The following is a 16,354-nucleotide window of genomic DNA, read 5'->3' as shown; positions in this document are numbered from 1 at the left end:
GCCTCGTGGAGCCTCGCGCCCCCTCCCTCAACAGCGGGGACTGCTTCCTCCTGCTCTCGCCCCATCACTGCTTCCTGTGGGTCGGAGAATTCGCCAACGTGATCGAGAAGGCGAAGGTCAGTGTGTAAGCAATGACAGTAGCTTGGTTCTGCGTCTCCTTTAGACACAGACAGGACATTCTTCCAGTGGCCAGACCCCTAGAAAGCTTCTCAAAGCCTCAGTGTCTCATTCAAGTGAGAGGGGATAGTCTTCTTTCTTTTCTGGAATGTCTCTGCAACAAGCCTCTCATTAAGTGCTTCAGGAAGATGTTTTCAAAGGAGTCTGACCTATGCCCCCAGGTTTTAAGTCCTGGTTCATCGTTTGTAGAGGAAGAAACTTTCTCTACATCACTTCTAAGTTGTTTATCCCGGGTGCTAATGAAGTTCCTTCTCTGATATACTGAGTGAGATTTTAATGGGAAAAGACCAGGAAATGGGAATTTTTTTCTTATTGACTTACTGATTTTTAATTGACTTATAGTTGATTTACAATGTTAATTTCTGATTTACAGGGTTAATTTCTGCTGTAGAGCAAAGTGGTTCTGTTATACATACATTCTTTTTCATATTGTTTTTCTTCCCAGGAGGTTGAGTACAGTCCCTGTGCTCTACAATAGAACCTCAGTGTTTATCCACCCTGTATATGCTAGTGGCGTCTCTAATCCTAAACTCCTACTCCATCCCTCTCCCACCTCTCCTCCCCCTTGGCAACCACAAGGCTGCTCTCTATGTCTGTGAGTCTTTCTGTTTCATCGATAGCTTCATTTGTGTCATATTTTAGACTCCACATATGACATCATATGGTATTTGTCCTTCTCTGACTTCACTTAGTATGATCATCCATGTTGCTGCAAACTTTGCTTTTTTTTATGGCTGATTAGTAGAATGGGTGTTTTTAAAAGCATCATGGATGATCTGTTGAATTTAAGACCTGTTGCTCTAAAGAATGCATTCCGTCTAGTCCTTTAGTTACATTTCCTTGACTTTGTAGACAACCCCCAACCAGTGGTGCCCCTGGCCCCTGTGGTCACGAGGTTTTCCTTTCAGACATGCACCATTTCTCTTCTCTGATTTCAGCCTTAGCCCATCCACCACCTGGCCTTGGACTTGTCTGCCCAGATAACTGTGCTCCTCTCTCTGTTTAGGCCTCAGAACTCGCGAGTTTAATTCAGACCAAGAGGGAACTTGGTTGTAGAGCAACTTACATCCAGACTGTTGAAGAAGGAATTAATACACACACACATGCAGCCAAAGACTTCTGGAAGCTTCTGGGTGGCCAAGCCAGTTACCAATGTAAGAGTTTACTGTATCTCAGAGAAGAAGACTGGCTACTTCTCCTCTCCTCCTTCCTTCTTCCAAACCAGCTGCTCTCCAGTGGAAAACATAACATCCCCTTACTGTTCTTATCCCAAAGCCGCCGGAGACCCAAAGGAGGATGAGCTCTATGAAACGGCCATAATAGAGACCAACTGCATTTACCGTCTGATGGATGACAAACTCGTTCCTGATGATGACTACTGGGGGAAGATCCCAAAGTGCTCCCTCCTGCAATCAAAAGAGGTATGGCGAGGGCTCCGCCTTGGCCCTGGGCTGCCCAGGAAAACAGACAAAAGTGCCCAACAGACACTAGCCAGGGTTAGTGCACATCACAGACTAGAGATACCTTGTTTGGGGTTTTTTGGCTGCACCTTGAAGCATGTGAGATCTTAAGTTCCCCAACCGGGAAACGAACCCACAGCCCCTGCAGTAGAAGAATAGCGTTCTTAACCACTGGACTACCAGGGAAGTCCCCAGAAACATCTTTTTAAAGGCTCCCAATTTGTGACTTCAAATCATTGCTGCCGTCTTAGATGCTAATTGTTTATTCACTAAGCTGTGTCTGACTCTTTGCGACCCCATGGACTGTAGCCCACCAGGCTTCTCTGTCCATGGGATTTCCCAGGCAAGAATACTGGATCGGGTTGCCGTTTCCTCCTCTGGAGGATCTTCCCAACCCAGGGATTGAACCCATGTCTCTTAAGTGTCCTGCACTGGCAGGCGGATTCTTTACCAGTGCGCCTCCTGGTGCTAATACAGAGTTACAATGTTGTTCCCAGGAGGCATGGGACAGTGAAGGCTTTTCTGTTTGGGGCCAAACATAAATATGACTCAGGCCTGTCTTTTGATTTTTGTATAAACATTAAACATCTTTCAGTCCTTGAGTTTCAGGAATCATAGGTGTATATATAATTTTTAGGTTTGCCAAGTAAATCCATGAATTTTTATCTCACATAAGTAAAGATTTATTAAATATAAATAATAAATATTGTTTTTTCTGACAAGTATTTATTAAATATATTAAATATTTAATTTAATTTTATATTTAATATTTTATATATGTTTGTGGGCTTCCCCAGTGGCTCAGCAGTAAAAGAATCCACCTGCCATGCAGGAGCCACAGGAGACGTGGGTTCACTCCCTGGGTCAGAAAGATCCCCTAGAAGGGGGCATGGCAACCCACGCCAGTATTCTTGCTGGAGAATCCCATGGACCTAGGAGCCTGGCGGCTGCAGTCTAAGTCACAGAGAATCAAGCGTGACTGAAGCAAATGAGTACACGTGCATACGTGTGTTTGTGTGTATGTGTACAAATGTTTGTGTGTGTGTGAGAGAGAGTATATATATGCAGAACCAGTAAGTATTCTGAATGTTGAGAAGAAAGTGGAAGACACAATGGGACTTTAAATTTCATTGGGTAGAAAAGTATTAGAATGTCATCCAAAGCTAAATTGATTATCTGATGTGAATGGGCATTTAAAGGGAGAAACAGTCACAGAAAAAGAAGTAATCAGGAATAATTTTAATGATAAGGTGAAATTGAGTCTAGTTTGCTTAGTAACTTAGTTTGCTTAGTAGTAATAATTCTATTCTTAAGTAGAATTCCCAACACAGGGATCGAACCCAGGTCTCCCGCATTGCAGGTGGATTCTTTACCAGCTGAGCCACCAGGGAAGCCCAAGAATACTAGAGTGGGTAGCCTATCCCTTCTCCGGGGGATCTTCCTGATCTAAGAATTGAATCGGGGTCTCCTGCATTGCAGGCAGATTCTTTACCAACTGAGTTTTCAGGGAAGGTTGGAAATGAAGACAGGAATTATTCTAGGAAGAACAAGCAACAGGCATGGAAATAAGAAATAGCATTGTGTTCTTGTATTCATTCAACAAACCCTAGTGAGCCCAACTGCAAATATAAGTACAGGTTTGTCTCTGCCCTTGAGGGTCTCGGAATTGTACAGGGCGGAGTCCTGTACAATCACTGGGTCCTCAGTGCCACGTGAGGCTGCCTGTATAAGTTAAATGAGTGAATGGCAAGGGAAGGGAGAGAGTAAGGGGGACGGAGGAAGACGTGCTTAAATAGCTCTTATGCCTCAGAAGTGCTACATGGCCTGAGCCTTCAGAGGAGGGGTTAACTTGGGCACTTAGGTCAACGAGACAGAAATCACACCCACGGAATGAAGGCTGGCTTGGCAGGATGGCACTAGCTGCCAGGTCTCTTTGTGTCTGTACTGAATGCTCCATTAGGATTTAAATCATCGCCTGTCTGGCTCACTGTCACTAGAGACTCTGGTTCAACTAGAACTTGTCCTTGGAGTTAACAGATTTTTCTGTGCCATTTCCCCAGGTACTGGTGTTTGATTTTGGGAGTGAAGTTTACGTGTGGCATGGAAAAGAAGTCACATTAGCACAACGGAAAATCGCCTTTCAGCTGGCAAAGCACTTGTGGAATGGAACCTTTGACTACGAGAATTGTGACATTAACCCGCTGGATCCTGGGGAATGCAATCCCCTCATTCCCAGGTACTGCCGGGCCCTTGGCCACCTCCCCCCACCGCAGTGATTAACCATCACCTTTCTTGGGTTTTTCTTTCCATAAATGATCACAATGCAGTACCTTGATTATTCACAAAAGGAACAGCGCTTTAGCTTTTCCCTAACAAATACAGAAGTACGGATGGAGAGGTCGTCTGGATGGTGTTCCTGTTGTATTTCATTTCTTAAGGTAAATCGGTGCCACCTGCAGCGTTCAGGTGCTGCTGTGCCAGATGAATAGCAGTTGTTTAAACAAATGCCTGGCTCATCGGAAAAGCTTGCCAAGTCCTGGAATCCAGCCATGGATCTGTGGAAACCATGCCTCTGTCTGGTTTCATACCTCCCCAGCATAGCCCTTGAATTCCAGGATCCACCATTTGTTTAGATGAGGTTTTTGCCCTTTTAGCGGGAGGGAGGATGTGGTATTGAAGTAATGATTGTAGTTATTTCCTACAGTCTACTGGACTTTTCAAAGTCATCTTGGAGAAGCGGCCAAAGATGCACAAAACTCTCAGAAAGATGATCTTGAGGAAAAAATTCTTAGATCCAAAGGATCAGTGTTTTTTATTTCATAACTACCAGGAAAAAGAAGTGCCTTTAAATTATGCATCCCACATAATACATTAGAAATTGATGCAAATGGCACATTGAAACTGCTTTTTAATGTCTTCCATTGAATTTATATACAGATTTCAACTAACCTACCTAGTTTCCTGTTTTAAAATCCAAATCTTGATTTTATTATTGTCATTATAGAAAAAATCCAAAATGATGTCAGTGTAGGTGAAAAGTTTTCAAATCCTTTTTAAGCACATTTAACAAAATTAGTACTGAAACAACTAGTTTTTTTAAGAACTAAAGCTAAGACTAAAAGGAATATTTTACTTGCTATAGTAAAAGAAAAAAATACCAAAGCATAAAATCTGTCTGATAGACAATTTGGTCATGACGTCATCTGAGATCTGAAAATACAGAGGAGTAGGCATCCCGCCTGCTGGCTCTCAGCACCTCTGAGACCAGAAGCTCTGGGGGAGCTCTGGAAAAAATGCATTTGGTGGGCCCAGCCCAGGAGATGTGCTTTTGATTCAGGTGGGTGGGGCTCGTGTGTCGGCATGTCTTAAAAGCTCCCCAGGGATTTTAAGGTGCAGCCAAAGTAGAGCACTCAGCCCTTCTTAACAGACAGGAGACCAAAACCACTGAGGAGTCATGGCTTCACCCAGCTCAGACCCACGAGTCAGGACAGAGAGGAGGGTCACCAGCTTCATGCCCTCACACTGCAGATGCGTCTGGCCGTGCTCCCTGGCTTCACAGTATCCAAGATGAATGTCTAAGCTGAGACCAAAGTGCTCGTTCTGTAAGCACCTCAGCAAGCCTGCAGAGTGGAATTTATATAAAAGACAGTCACTCAGCTATTTTCTGCTAAGGACCATAGTCTTCAAGGTAGTCCTGAATTTTCCACAGTTGCTGATACTTGGTTCCTGAAGTCCCACCAGAGTCTGCAATGGAAGTGTTTGTATGAAGTGCCTCATCCTTTCGGGTCCCTTTGAAAACAGGCAGCCCCTTGCTGCGCCTTAGCTGTGATGCCAGAAACTGTGGTCTGGACCAAATAGGACATGATGAAGCATGGGCCACCCCAGGGCCCAGGAAGCACTGCCCGTCCATCTGAGGGACCCAGTTCACAAGCCAAGGCTGATTAGGAAGGATGAGAAACACCTTCACCTTATCCTTACGGCTCACCCTCTTCTGCACGTCTTTTCTCAGCTCTCCCTATTTCTAAGTTAGCTGTGTTCCAAGCTCAGTGCCAGATTCTGAGATCCCGAGACAGTACAGACCTCCTGACCGGGCTGGGCAGCTTCCTTTCTCTTTTCATTGTGTTCTGCTCAGCTGCTTCCCATCCAGTGACCTAGACATAAATGTGCACAAATTCACTCTATGATCTATGAGGGTATGTTCATTTAGGGAACAGAGGAGAATTTTTCCTGGAGACTGGCAGTCTCCATTGTGACGTGACTTAAGAGAGCTCAGGGTGAATGCAGATCCCTCCCTCTATTCACGGACTTGAAGGAAACATGCTGAGGCCCTCTGGATGGCCGTGGGCAGAATAAAGCAGGCGAGAGTGACACGCCTGCGACTCCGGCCTTTGCTGAACTCCCAGTCTAGCCCATTGCCCTCCGGGACCCCGACGTGAGGATTTGCTAGAATGCAAGTCCAGTCCTGAGGTGGATCACGTCACATTCAGGCACATCAACTCCAGGGAAACAAAACCATGCAAGGCTTCAGGCTAAAATAAGAAAATGTCATTGATCAGGTCACATCAGTGAAAACAAACCATCCATTTTGTATACTGTTTGCGTATTTGGTTTTCTCACTAGCCACGTGTGCTGGGTTTGGACTTCTTAATTTCAACGTGACTTATTTAATCTTGGTTCTTTTCCCATCCACTCCTCCCACCCCACCCCCACCCTGCAGGAAAGGACAGGGGCGGCCCGACTGGGCAATATTTGGGAGACTTACAGAACACAACGAGACGATCTTGTTCAAAGAGAAATTCCTTGATTGGACGGAACTGAAGAGACCTAACGAGAAGAACGCCAGCGAACTCGCGCAGCACAAGGTATGCAGGATGATTAAGCCCCAAACCTCAGAGCTCGGTTTGAGTCCATGCCAAAGGGGCTTGGATGCTAAAAGCCCTCCTGGGGTTTGCTAGTAGAACAGCAAACCGGTTTCCAGCTACATTCTGACTCCAGGAGGTGAAAATAGCTGTGTTTCCACCTCCAGGTTTATAGGTGTCGCATTCACAGTCATGGTGTGTGTCCTCTAAATGCACCCTTTCCTGAAATGAACTGGACAGCCTGAACGCCATCCTCTGAGGCTGTCCCATCACCAGAGGCAGCTGAGCCAGCATGTCTGCGTTCCCTCCTAGGACGATGCCCGGGCAGAGGTCAAGCCTTACGACGTGACGCGGATGGTGCCGGTGCCCCAGACAACAGCCGGCACCGTGCTGGATGGAGTCAACGTGGGCCGAGGCTACGGGCTGGTGGAAGGGGACGACCGGAGGCAGTTCGAGATCGCCAGCATCTCAGTGGACGTCTGGCACATCCTGGAGTTCGACTACAGCAGGCTCCCCAAGCAGAGCATCGGGCAGTTCCACGAAGGCGATGCCTACGTGGTCAAGTGGAAGTTCATCGTGAGCACTGCAGGTCAGTGAGCACTTCTGTATCCTCCTAGCCCCACCGTGGCCATCGTGGCCGCCGGATCCAGACTGAGTGCATGTCTGCCCCCAGCCGCCAGTGCAGGGGCCAGTCTAGTCATTCCTCATGAGAACCTTGGGAATAGATTCCTAATACCCCAGCTTGGCTAGCATCCCTGGTGCTTCCCTCTAGTCTCCTGGCATGGTAAGGTTTCCCGGCCGCCCTCCCCTGCCCCATCCCCGAAGGTCTTCTAGAAAAGCAATGATTTGCCTCTGCATGACCTTAGTATTTACCCCGTGATTGGATGCTTTAAATGGAAGGAACACACGGCCGATGGTACAGCACTGAAACCAAATGGTGTCGTCACAGTCAATCCGTGCACAGAAAGATTTATTCAGACTGAAAGAAGTATTTCCTCTAAGGCTGAGAGTTGTAACAGAGCTCTATGTACCTGGCAGGGTAAATACATGGTCCCACCTCCCATGGACCCCACAGTGCTGTGCTCTTCACATGGCAAAAGAGCAAAACTCTGCATGGTGTGATTTGCACTAGGGGCAGTGAGGGCGGAGAGCAGTGGACTGGGGAGAAGTCATCCCTTTTTCTTGCCAAGAAGCCGCCACAAGTCAAGTGATCCAGTGTCCCTCATTCCTACGCGTTTAGAGACAGTTTATGTCACAACTTGGTGATTCCAAGTTTCACTTGCCAAGGGAGTTTAGTCACCTCCTCCTGGCCCCCTTGCCGTCTGGGTGTGGCTGCCCCACGGGGCACAGGGTGGAGGCCACTGGTGGCTTTCAAACACTGACTTAGAACCATTTGGTTTTACCTAATTTATCCACTATACATCCATTAATCAACAGGTGGCATTTACTGAGCACCTGCTCTATAAAGAGGACACTTTTAAAATTTATTATTGAAGTATAGTTGATCAACAGTGCTGCATTAATTTCTGCTGTACAGCAGAATGATTCAAATATATATACATACACATATATCCTTTTTCATGATTTTCCATTATGGTTCATCCCAGGATATTAAATACAGTCCTGTGCTGTACAGTAGGACCTTGTGTATCCTTCCTGGATTACTAGTTTGTCTTTGTTAATCTCAAACTCCCAGTCTACCCCTCCCCGACGTCCCCTCCCGCTTTGGCAACCGCCAGTCTGTTCTTTATGAGTCTTGTTTCTGTTTTGTAGACAAGGTTGTGTGTGTTGTATTTTAGATTCCAGATACAAGTGATATCCTACAGCATTTGTGTTTTTCTTACTTAGTATGATAATCTCTCCATCTGTGTTGCTCAAATGGCATTATCTCATTCTTTTTTCTGGCTGAGAAATATTTCATTGTGTGTGTGTGTTTACACCACATCTTCTTTACCTATCCATTTGTCCACGGACATTTAGGTAGCTTTCGTGTCTTGGCTATTGTAAATTGTGCTTCTATGAACATATGGATGCATATATCTTTTTCAATTATATTAACAGTTTTTTCCTGGATATATGCCCAGGAATGGAACTGCTGGATCACATGGTAATTCTTGTTTTAGTTTTCTGAGGAACCTCCATCCTGTTATCCACAGTGGTTGCACCAACTTACATTCTCACCAACAGTATAGGAGGGGGTTCCCTTTTCTCCATACCCTCTCCAGCATTTATTTGTAGATTTTAAAATGATGGTCATTCTGAATGGTAAGAGGTGATACTTCACTGTGGTTTTGATTTGCATTTCTCTAATAATTAATGATGTTGAGCATCTTTTCAACTGCCTACTAGCCATCTTTATGTCTTCTTTGGAAAAACGTCTATTTAGATCTTCTGCCCATTTTTCAATTGGGCTGTTTTCTGTTGTTGAGTTGTATGAGCTATTGTATAGTTGAGAGATTAAGCCCTTGTCAGTTACATCATTTGTCAGTATTTTCTCCCATCCCATAGGCTGTCTTTTCCTTTGGTTCCTTGTTTCCTTGGCTGTAAGTCTGATTAGGTCCCATTTGTTTTTGCTTTGATTTCTGTTGCCTCGGGAGACTGACATAAGAAAACACTGGTGTAATTTCTGTCATAGGATGTTTTGCCCATGTTCTCTCCTAGGAGTTTTATGGTATCAGGTCTTATATTTAAGGAATAAGAGACTTTTTTAGGGACTGCGTGACTGGACAGTCACAGGACATAGGACTGGACACTCAAGACCCCTTTTCTCCCCAAGAAGGCCTCCCAGCTTGGAGGAAAGGCCCTAGACCCAGGGACCCTACAGCCTGGGTCTGAATCCTCTCAGGAGCCACTAGCTGTGCAAGTTGGGGAAATTTACATAACCTGTCTGAGCCTCGGTTTACTCGCCTGGCACATGGAGATTATAATACCCTGCTTGCCAGGGTCCTAGGATCGGGTATGTGGGATGTTTAGCATGTAGAGGTGCAGATATCATCACTGCTGACCTTTTCAGCATAGCTCCTGCATTGAACTGGAAGATGAGATACCATGGGTCCACCCCAATGACAGCAGTTCCCAGAGGGTCTCTGTTGTGGGTTTAAACTCTGGGGTGAATTGCCAAGTTGGACACTGAGTACTCATCTGTGCTGCCTGGCAGTTGAGACAATCAGCAGGAGTTTAGTGGGATAAGACCTACTAACCTTTGATGTTGTGGACGTGGGACCAATAAGGAGCAACTTTCAAGAGCACCCGCTGTCCTCAGCCTTAAAAGTAGAGGAAGGGAAGGGGCTTGCTGTTTTACAAAACCAGACGGGGGAGCTACTGTCTGAAATTTACTTGTCTCCTTTTCTTAAAAAAATAATGGTCAGTGAATGGATGACTAAGACTATATGAAAATGAATTTAAAAAACAGATCTCAGATTTCTGAGAGGCCCCTAAGAAATGCTGATGTGACCTGGGCAAATACTTTGTGTTTCTCCCCAGTGAACACAAGGTACATGTCACAGCCAGACCCTGCGGCAGGCACCTTTATGGACAAAGTGACAGCTTTGATGAAGCCCAGCTGCGGAGGATTAAGGGAGGCCAGGTAGCGTTCAGATTCCAGGCCATCCCTCTGGGAGCAGAAAAGCACAGCCTAACAGCATTTGCAGCTGCTCTGTGGTCATCACAGAAGCCCTGGCCCCTTGTGACAGCTGGTCCAGTCCCCATATCACTCAGACCCACAGGGGCTGCCCCTGCAAAGGGGACTGAATTCAAGGTGCCCTTCTGGGCAGGCCAAGCAGAAAGCAGCTCCTGGTGACACAGCACTGTCGCCCTCTTGGCTGACTCTGGGACGTCTGCTCCTTGGGACGTGAACTGTGACCAGGGAGACCAGAGGCCCCAGTGGTCAGTGTCCTGCCCCAGATGCCACCTCAGGTGCTGCAGGATGTGGCTCAAGTCCCCACAGGGTCAGGGAACAGGCAGCTTGGGGTACCCAGTGATGCTGGGTCAGGCCCCACTGGGGCCCCATGCAGGAGTCAAGTTCCTATTGTAGGAGGCTGGCTGCAAGACCACGTGCTGAGCAGTTCACGTGGCTGAACAGCCACCACCTGTTTTTTGTTACTTCTAAACGCAACTCCTGATAATGACCTTCCTCTCTGAAGTAGGTGGATGGCAGCATGCAGCGACATGTTACATTCAGCCTCGGTCAGGGCTGCAAAGATGACAGTCCAGAAGTTCTTAATATAGAGCTTAACTAATACAGCTTAACCTTTGCTAAAACTAAAAATCAATACATGCATCAAAAAGTAAGTTGTACACAGGATTAAATTCGGGGTATGCTGAAGAAAATCGCAAGGAAAATTTGTGAAAACTTTTATGGAATATTTTTAAGGGAATATAGTCCTATTTTAGGTATATGTAGGCAAGCCCATTTTAGAATGTTAGGGTGCACAACACTGATTATTTAATTATGAAAATATATTTAACAGACTGGTAACAAATTCTAAGACGTGTAAACTGCTGTGATAACTTTTAAGCATCTCTCTCCCTAGTAGTAGTCTAACTGATGTGACTAATTTTCACTGCTTTGAAGAGTGTGGGATTGCTAAACAAAGATAACTTCTGGTCGTACTTAAATTCGCAAAACTTTCAACGAGTGGCTTCCAAAGTAATTGTGGACATGTAACATCTTTTCAGGGGGTGGTTTCTATTTGCTTGGTGCACCTAGAAGTACACAGATTTGACGATTTCAGGTTCACAGTAGAAGGTGCTAAGGCCTGCGCTTGGTCAGAATCCTTTAAGAATTATCATAATCATTTATGAAAGCTGTTTGAGTACTTTGATAAAAAGACCAGAAGAAATCACATAAATATGGCCCCTGATCACTCAGAAACTTGAAATAACTGAGCTTTCTTCTTACCTTCAAACCTTAAGACAACTGTGATTTTGTCAATGAGATTGGGGTTGAGAAAAATTGAGATCATACAGAACCAGAGTCCGATTATTATTTTTGGTATTTTTGTTTTTAAATATTTTATTGGTGTTTTATAGTTGCTTTACAATGTCGTGTTAGTTTCTGCCGTGCAGCAAGGTGAATTACCTGTGTGTGTACATCTATGTATATCCCATCTTTTTAAAACTTCCTTCCCATATAGGTCACCGCAGAGCACTGTGTAGAGTTCCCTGTGCTATACAGTAGGTTCTCATTAATTACCTATTTTATACACATTACAATATAAACGTCAATCCCAACCCATCCAACCCACCCCCGCCCCTTTCCCCTTTGGTGTGCATGTTTATTCTTCCTGATTTTTAACATATACGGGTATCACAGGCACCTGCATCCTCCCTGGGTTCATCCCACCCGGACCACCCGGGCACGAGTGGAGATCTTAGTCTCCTGACGTCACTCAGCCTAGAACGCTCTGCCTCTTGGTCACGGTCATTCAGGCCTCTCTTATGCACCTCCTCCCAAAGGCCTTCCCCACCAGGCACTCCAGCAGCGCTCAGCCTGCCCCTGTCACATCCCCCGTCTTCTCCTCTCAGTAGTGACACCCTCTGAAGTCACCTTGCTCATCATCATTGCCCTAGCACACGGTAGGTGGTCAGTAAATATTTACTGAACACATGAGGGAGTCTGGAGACAGATCTCTTCCTAAAGGTAAAGGTTTGGGGTCTGAACTCCTGTCTGAAGTGACCGCTCACCCAGACCACTGTCCGTGACTGTCCCTCAGTGGGGTCTGCCTTCCATGTGCTGCTGTGGTCTTTCCAGTGCCTGCGAGGTCCTGGCAGTGAGACTAACCAGCCCTTCATCCTGGCTGCAGCCCTGGTGGCAGTCATCACTTAAATCCCGTTATTTTGTGAAAGTGATAGGTCCGCAATTCGTCTCTCCCATTTCTGACATAACTTGGAGACTTCAAAGTTTTTTTCCTGAACAGTCTTAGCAGATGACATTTCTTTGTGCTTAAAGCTGGCCCAACTGTTGTTTGCAGTATCTTTTCTCCACCAGCGGATCATCTGCCAACGGTTGGTGAAACACGGAAATTGTGCTTATGTCATCACGCACCCCAGGCCTGCTCTGGCGTCCGCACTTTTCTGTTATACACACCTGGATGGCCTACTATCTCCCCAGATGATAGATGTTTATCTTGGGGTATCAGGAGGGCCTGGAGATCATTTTCCTCCAGTTTGGAAGCTTGGGGTCCATTAGCTGGAAGAAAGGTGGTTTCTCTCCCTTCCAGTGGCCAACCAAGACCGACGTTCCGTCCATTGTAAATGATTTATCCCCAGCCCTGCACCCCAGGGTTGCGCCTCTACTGTTTGTCCTCAGAGTCTGGAGGCCTGAGCTGCACACTGGCTCTTCTTGCGGTTTATCCCCTGCCCACCCCACGCTCTGCTGTTCTTTGTGTTTGCAGTGGGAAGCCGGCAGAAGGGGGAGCACTCGGTCAGGGTGGCTGGCAAAGAGAAATGTGTCTACTTCTTCTGGCAAGGCCGCCAGTCGACCGTGAGTGAGAAGGGCACATCAGCTCTGATGACAGTGGAGCTGGACGAGGAAAGGGGGGCCCAGGTAAGTCCTGGAGGCAGACGTGCTGCAAACAAGGTAAAGGAGGGCGCCTGGCTTGTTTCCCTAAGGACCCGATTCTAATGAACAAAGGACAGCATTGTCCAAAGCCTCCTTAGTCTTGATCCGGCTTCTCTGTATTTCAGGCTCCGTCTCCTCTTTCATCACCTCCCTGGCCAGGAAGGCAGACCTCTTATAATATGGTCTTAAATGGCAACCCACTCCAGTGTTCTTGCCTGGAGAATCCCAGGGATGGTGGAGCCTGGTGGGCTGCCGTCTATGGGGTCACACAGAGTCGGACATGACTGAAGCGACTTAGCAGCAGCAGCAGCAAAGTTTATCTGCAAATAATACATCTACAAAATTAAGTTTAAAGAGCCCATAAGCGTTAAGTTTTCACTTAACTGATCATCAAGGAATTGTAAATAGGACAAAGATGCCACTTTCCACTCCTAAAATGGCAGAAGTGTTTTAAAAGAATGGATCCAGGGCTGGTGAGGATTCAGGAGGATGCGTGCCCATGCCTGTCTCTGCTGCAAAGTGTAAATTGAAACAGCCACCCTGAAAGGCAGCTTTGGCTTAAGAACCTTAAAGTGCTCACACACTTTGATCAGTTATTCCACTTACACAAATCCATCCTCAGGAAATATCAGAGATGTATGTAAAGACTGAGTCTTCCCACGGCAGCCTGGGTGATTTTCCTAGGACCCTTCAGATCATGCCCTGCCCTCTGTTCTCCGTCACACCCAGACCACCCAGGGTCAGTCCTGCACCCTCCAACCTCGCTTGTCTTGTACGCCTGTTCAGGCCACTCCCACCTTTTTATGGCTCCCCCCTTTCTGCCCACTGCAGGGCTTTTGCAGGGATCTCCCCGGCCTGGCACTCCCCTGGGTTTCCGTCTGGATGTCACCTCCTTATGCTTTCTCCACCTTCTCTGTCCCTTTGCTTTATTTTTCCACAGCACTTACCCCAACGTAAAAGGACGGTCACTGTTTACTTATTCTCTGTCTTCCTCTCTAAGCATGAAAGAAACTGTGTCTATCCTGGTCTTACCTACCCCATAACCCCAGAGCCTGTGTGATGCCTGGCAGGTACCAATGCCCAAAGTCAAAGGTTTTGAAAGCATTCCTTTTTAACGTTTGGATTATCTAACCTTGGGTCCCTTCCTTTATTATGGGGTAATTAAGAGTTGATTCTGGCATTTTGGAGATCTTAGCATCCTTTTACTGTCTTGGATGAATAGTTAAGAAAAACATCAGGAAAGAGAGCAGAGGTATTTTCTCCAGAAACAGATCCACAAGCACTCAGCCTTCAGGTTCCTAAGAACCAACCCTCTTCCCTAAAAGTATTTAATGCATATTTTTTACTGTGGACTATATTTTCCACATAATAGCTGTTTGTCACTGAAAGCTAATTTATTCCTCATAGTGGATCATTTCAACTGCTTTTTTGAGGCGGCAGGTAGAGGCCAAAAACAAATGTTTTATCGTACCTTGGAAATCATCCTTAGGGTTTTGAGTCTTAATCCAATTGGAGCATTTCATTTTCTATCAATCCAGTGGGTGAAAAATCACTGAAGAAACAGAAACCACTCGCACAAAATGGCCCTTGATGATGCACAATAGGTCCTGAGGTTGGTAACTTATAGTGAGAAACACTCCTGCCTTTCAATGCTGCCCAACTGCCAGGCTCTGTTCAAGTTTCCTGTTTAAGGGAAAATGTCTTTGGCAAAGTGAGTCAGCTGACTCAAGCCCCGGTTCCTGTTACTATGTTGCATCCCACGCTGATGGGTTGACAGACGCAGTGACTGAGGTGCCCTGGGTGACAGGCCCTCTGAGGGGACGAGAGGCTGCAAAAGAGAGAGTTCTTTTCCCCAGAAACACTGAGTCAGTGGCTGGTCATTCTCACTGCTGAGACGTTTTATTAGAAACATGTTTAAATTAATCACATTATATCCCTACTGCAGAATATCAGAATTCATGCTTTAAAGGACATGTGATGATAGAAAAACACTAGGTGAAGAAAATCAAGGTATAAAAGCAACATAAAACAGCAATCCTACTTGGAAACATATACACCTGAAAAATACTTTGTATGATAGGAAAGCTGTACTCTAGAACTGTAATAGTGTTCTCTATAAATCACGGTATTATCACTGGCTTTTATTTGTCCTTCTCAATATTTCTCAGATTTTCTACCCGGGCATGTGTTACCTGTACGACCGCAGCACCGGCCCGTGACTTATCACTCTGTCATGTGTTTCAATCGGAAGGTCCAGGTCCTGCAGGGCAAGGAGCCCCCCTGTTTCCTGCAGTGCTTCCAGGGGGGGATGGTGGTCCACTCCGGGAGACGGGAGGAGGAGGAAGAGAACACACAGAGTGAGTCACTCTTAGTCTTGGAATTCGCTTCTGTTTTTCCTTCGGGGAAGGTATTTTTACAGGGGTGGCGGTTTGGAGTAAGTCTCTCTTTATGTAGCTGAAGGCAAATTTATAAGTTTGCCTTATAAATCAGCTTTATGGGGTGCCCACACCCCTCCCCCTCCTTCTGTGGAGTTGCCTTCAGAATCCAGCTTTGCATGCAGAAGGCCACAAGTTGACCTTAAACTGGATCCTGGAGGGAAAAAAAAAATCAGTGACTTTATCTTTTAAATTATGAGATTTCTGTTGAGGAACATCTTTAAAAAAAAAAATCATCACAGCTTTCAAGCTTCTTAAAATATGCCTGGTTACAACTTAACTAGGTCTTTATAAATTTTGTGAAACTGGTTTTTCTGCATTGCGAACTTTTGGCAACCTGTTTCTGAGTCCACAAAGGTTTGTTTTCTGGACCTGAGTTAGAAACCGGCCTCGCCTCCACCTGCCCCTCCAGACACAGGAAGGAGTGGGGCTTGGGCTGCCTGGCAGGGTCCCCTCCCTGCTCAGTCGCCTCCTAACTGTGCCACTGGCGCCCCCTGCAGGTGAGTGGCGGCTGTACTGTGTGCGCGGAGAGGTGCCTGTGGAGGGGAACTTGCTGGAGGTGGCCTGTCACTGCAGCAGCCTCAGGTCCAGGACGTCCATGGTTGTCCTCAACGTCCACAAAGCCCTCATCTACCTGTGGCATGGATGCAAAGCCCAGGCCCACACGAAGGAGGTCGGACGGACTGCAGCCAATAAAATCAAGGACCAGTGAGTGCCGTGTGTGTGAGCACCTCTCCCTGAGCGAGGGCCTCCAGGGTACAGGCTGAGGATCCCAAGAGCCCCGTGGATGCCCCCATATGTCCAGCATGACTCAGCGTGGGGAGGTCCCCATGAGGTCAGGGGCCCTGAAGGTCTAAGTTC

At 46.4% G+C, this 16,354-nt stretch overlaps 1 protein-coding gene across 2 annotated transcripts in view; it reads left to right on the top strand.

Moving 5' to 3' along the window:
* Positions 1–16,354, top strand: part of SVIL (supervillin) — a 255,184-nt gene that overhangs the window by 229,363 nt on the left and 9,467 nt on the right. For both annotated transcript variants that reach the window (XM_010860023.1, XM_010860021.1), the window contains 9 exons: positions 6–116; positions 1,184–1,331; positions 1,453–1,598; positions 3,698–3,873; positions 6,355–6,499; positions 6,809–7,085; positions 12,892–13,043; positions 15,310–15,415; positions 15,994–16,201. In XM_010860023.1, coding sequence (XP_010858325.1) covers positions 6–116; positions 1,184–1,331; positions 1,453–1,598; positions 3,698–3,873; positions 6,355–6,499; positions 6,809–7,085; positions 12,892–13,043; positions 15,310–15,415; positions 15,994–16,201 — 1,469 coding nt within the window. The remainder of the gene's footprint in view (positions 1–5; positions 117–1,183; positions 1,332–1,452; positions 1,599–3,697; positions 3,874–6,354; positions 6,500–6,808; positions 7,086–12,891; positions 13,044–15,309; positions 15,416–15,993; positions 16,202–16,354) is intronic.

The sequence above is a fragment of the Bison bison genome, unplaced genomic scaffold (genome assembly GCF_000754665.1).
Source record: "Bison bison bison isolate TAMUID 2011002044 unplaced genomic scaffold, Bison_UMD1.0 scf7180017864461, whole genome shotgun sequence".
NCBI lineage: Eukaryota > Metazoa > Chordata > Mammalia > Artiodactyla > Bovidae > Bison > Bison bison.
The sequence above is the reverse complement of the archived record's forward strand: the minus strand, read 5'-3'. Positions and strand labels throughout refer to the sequence as shown.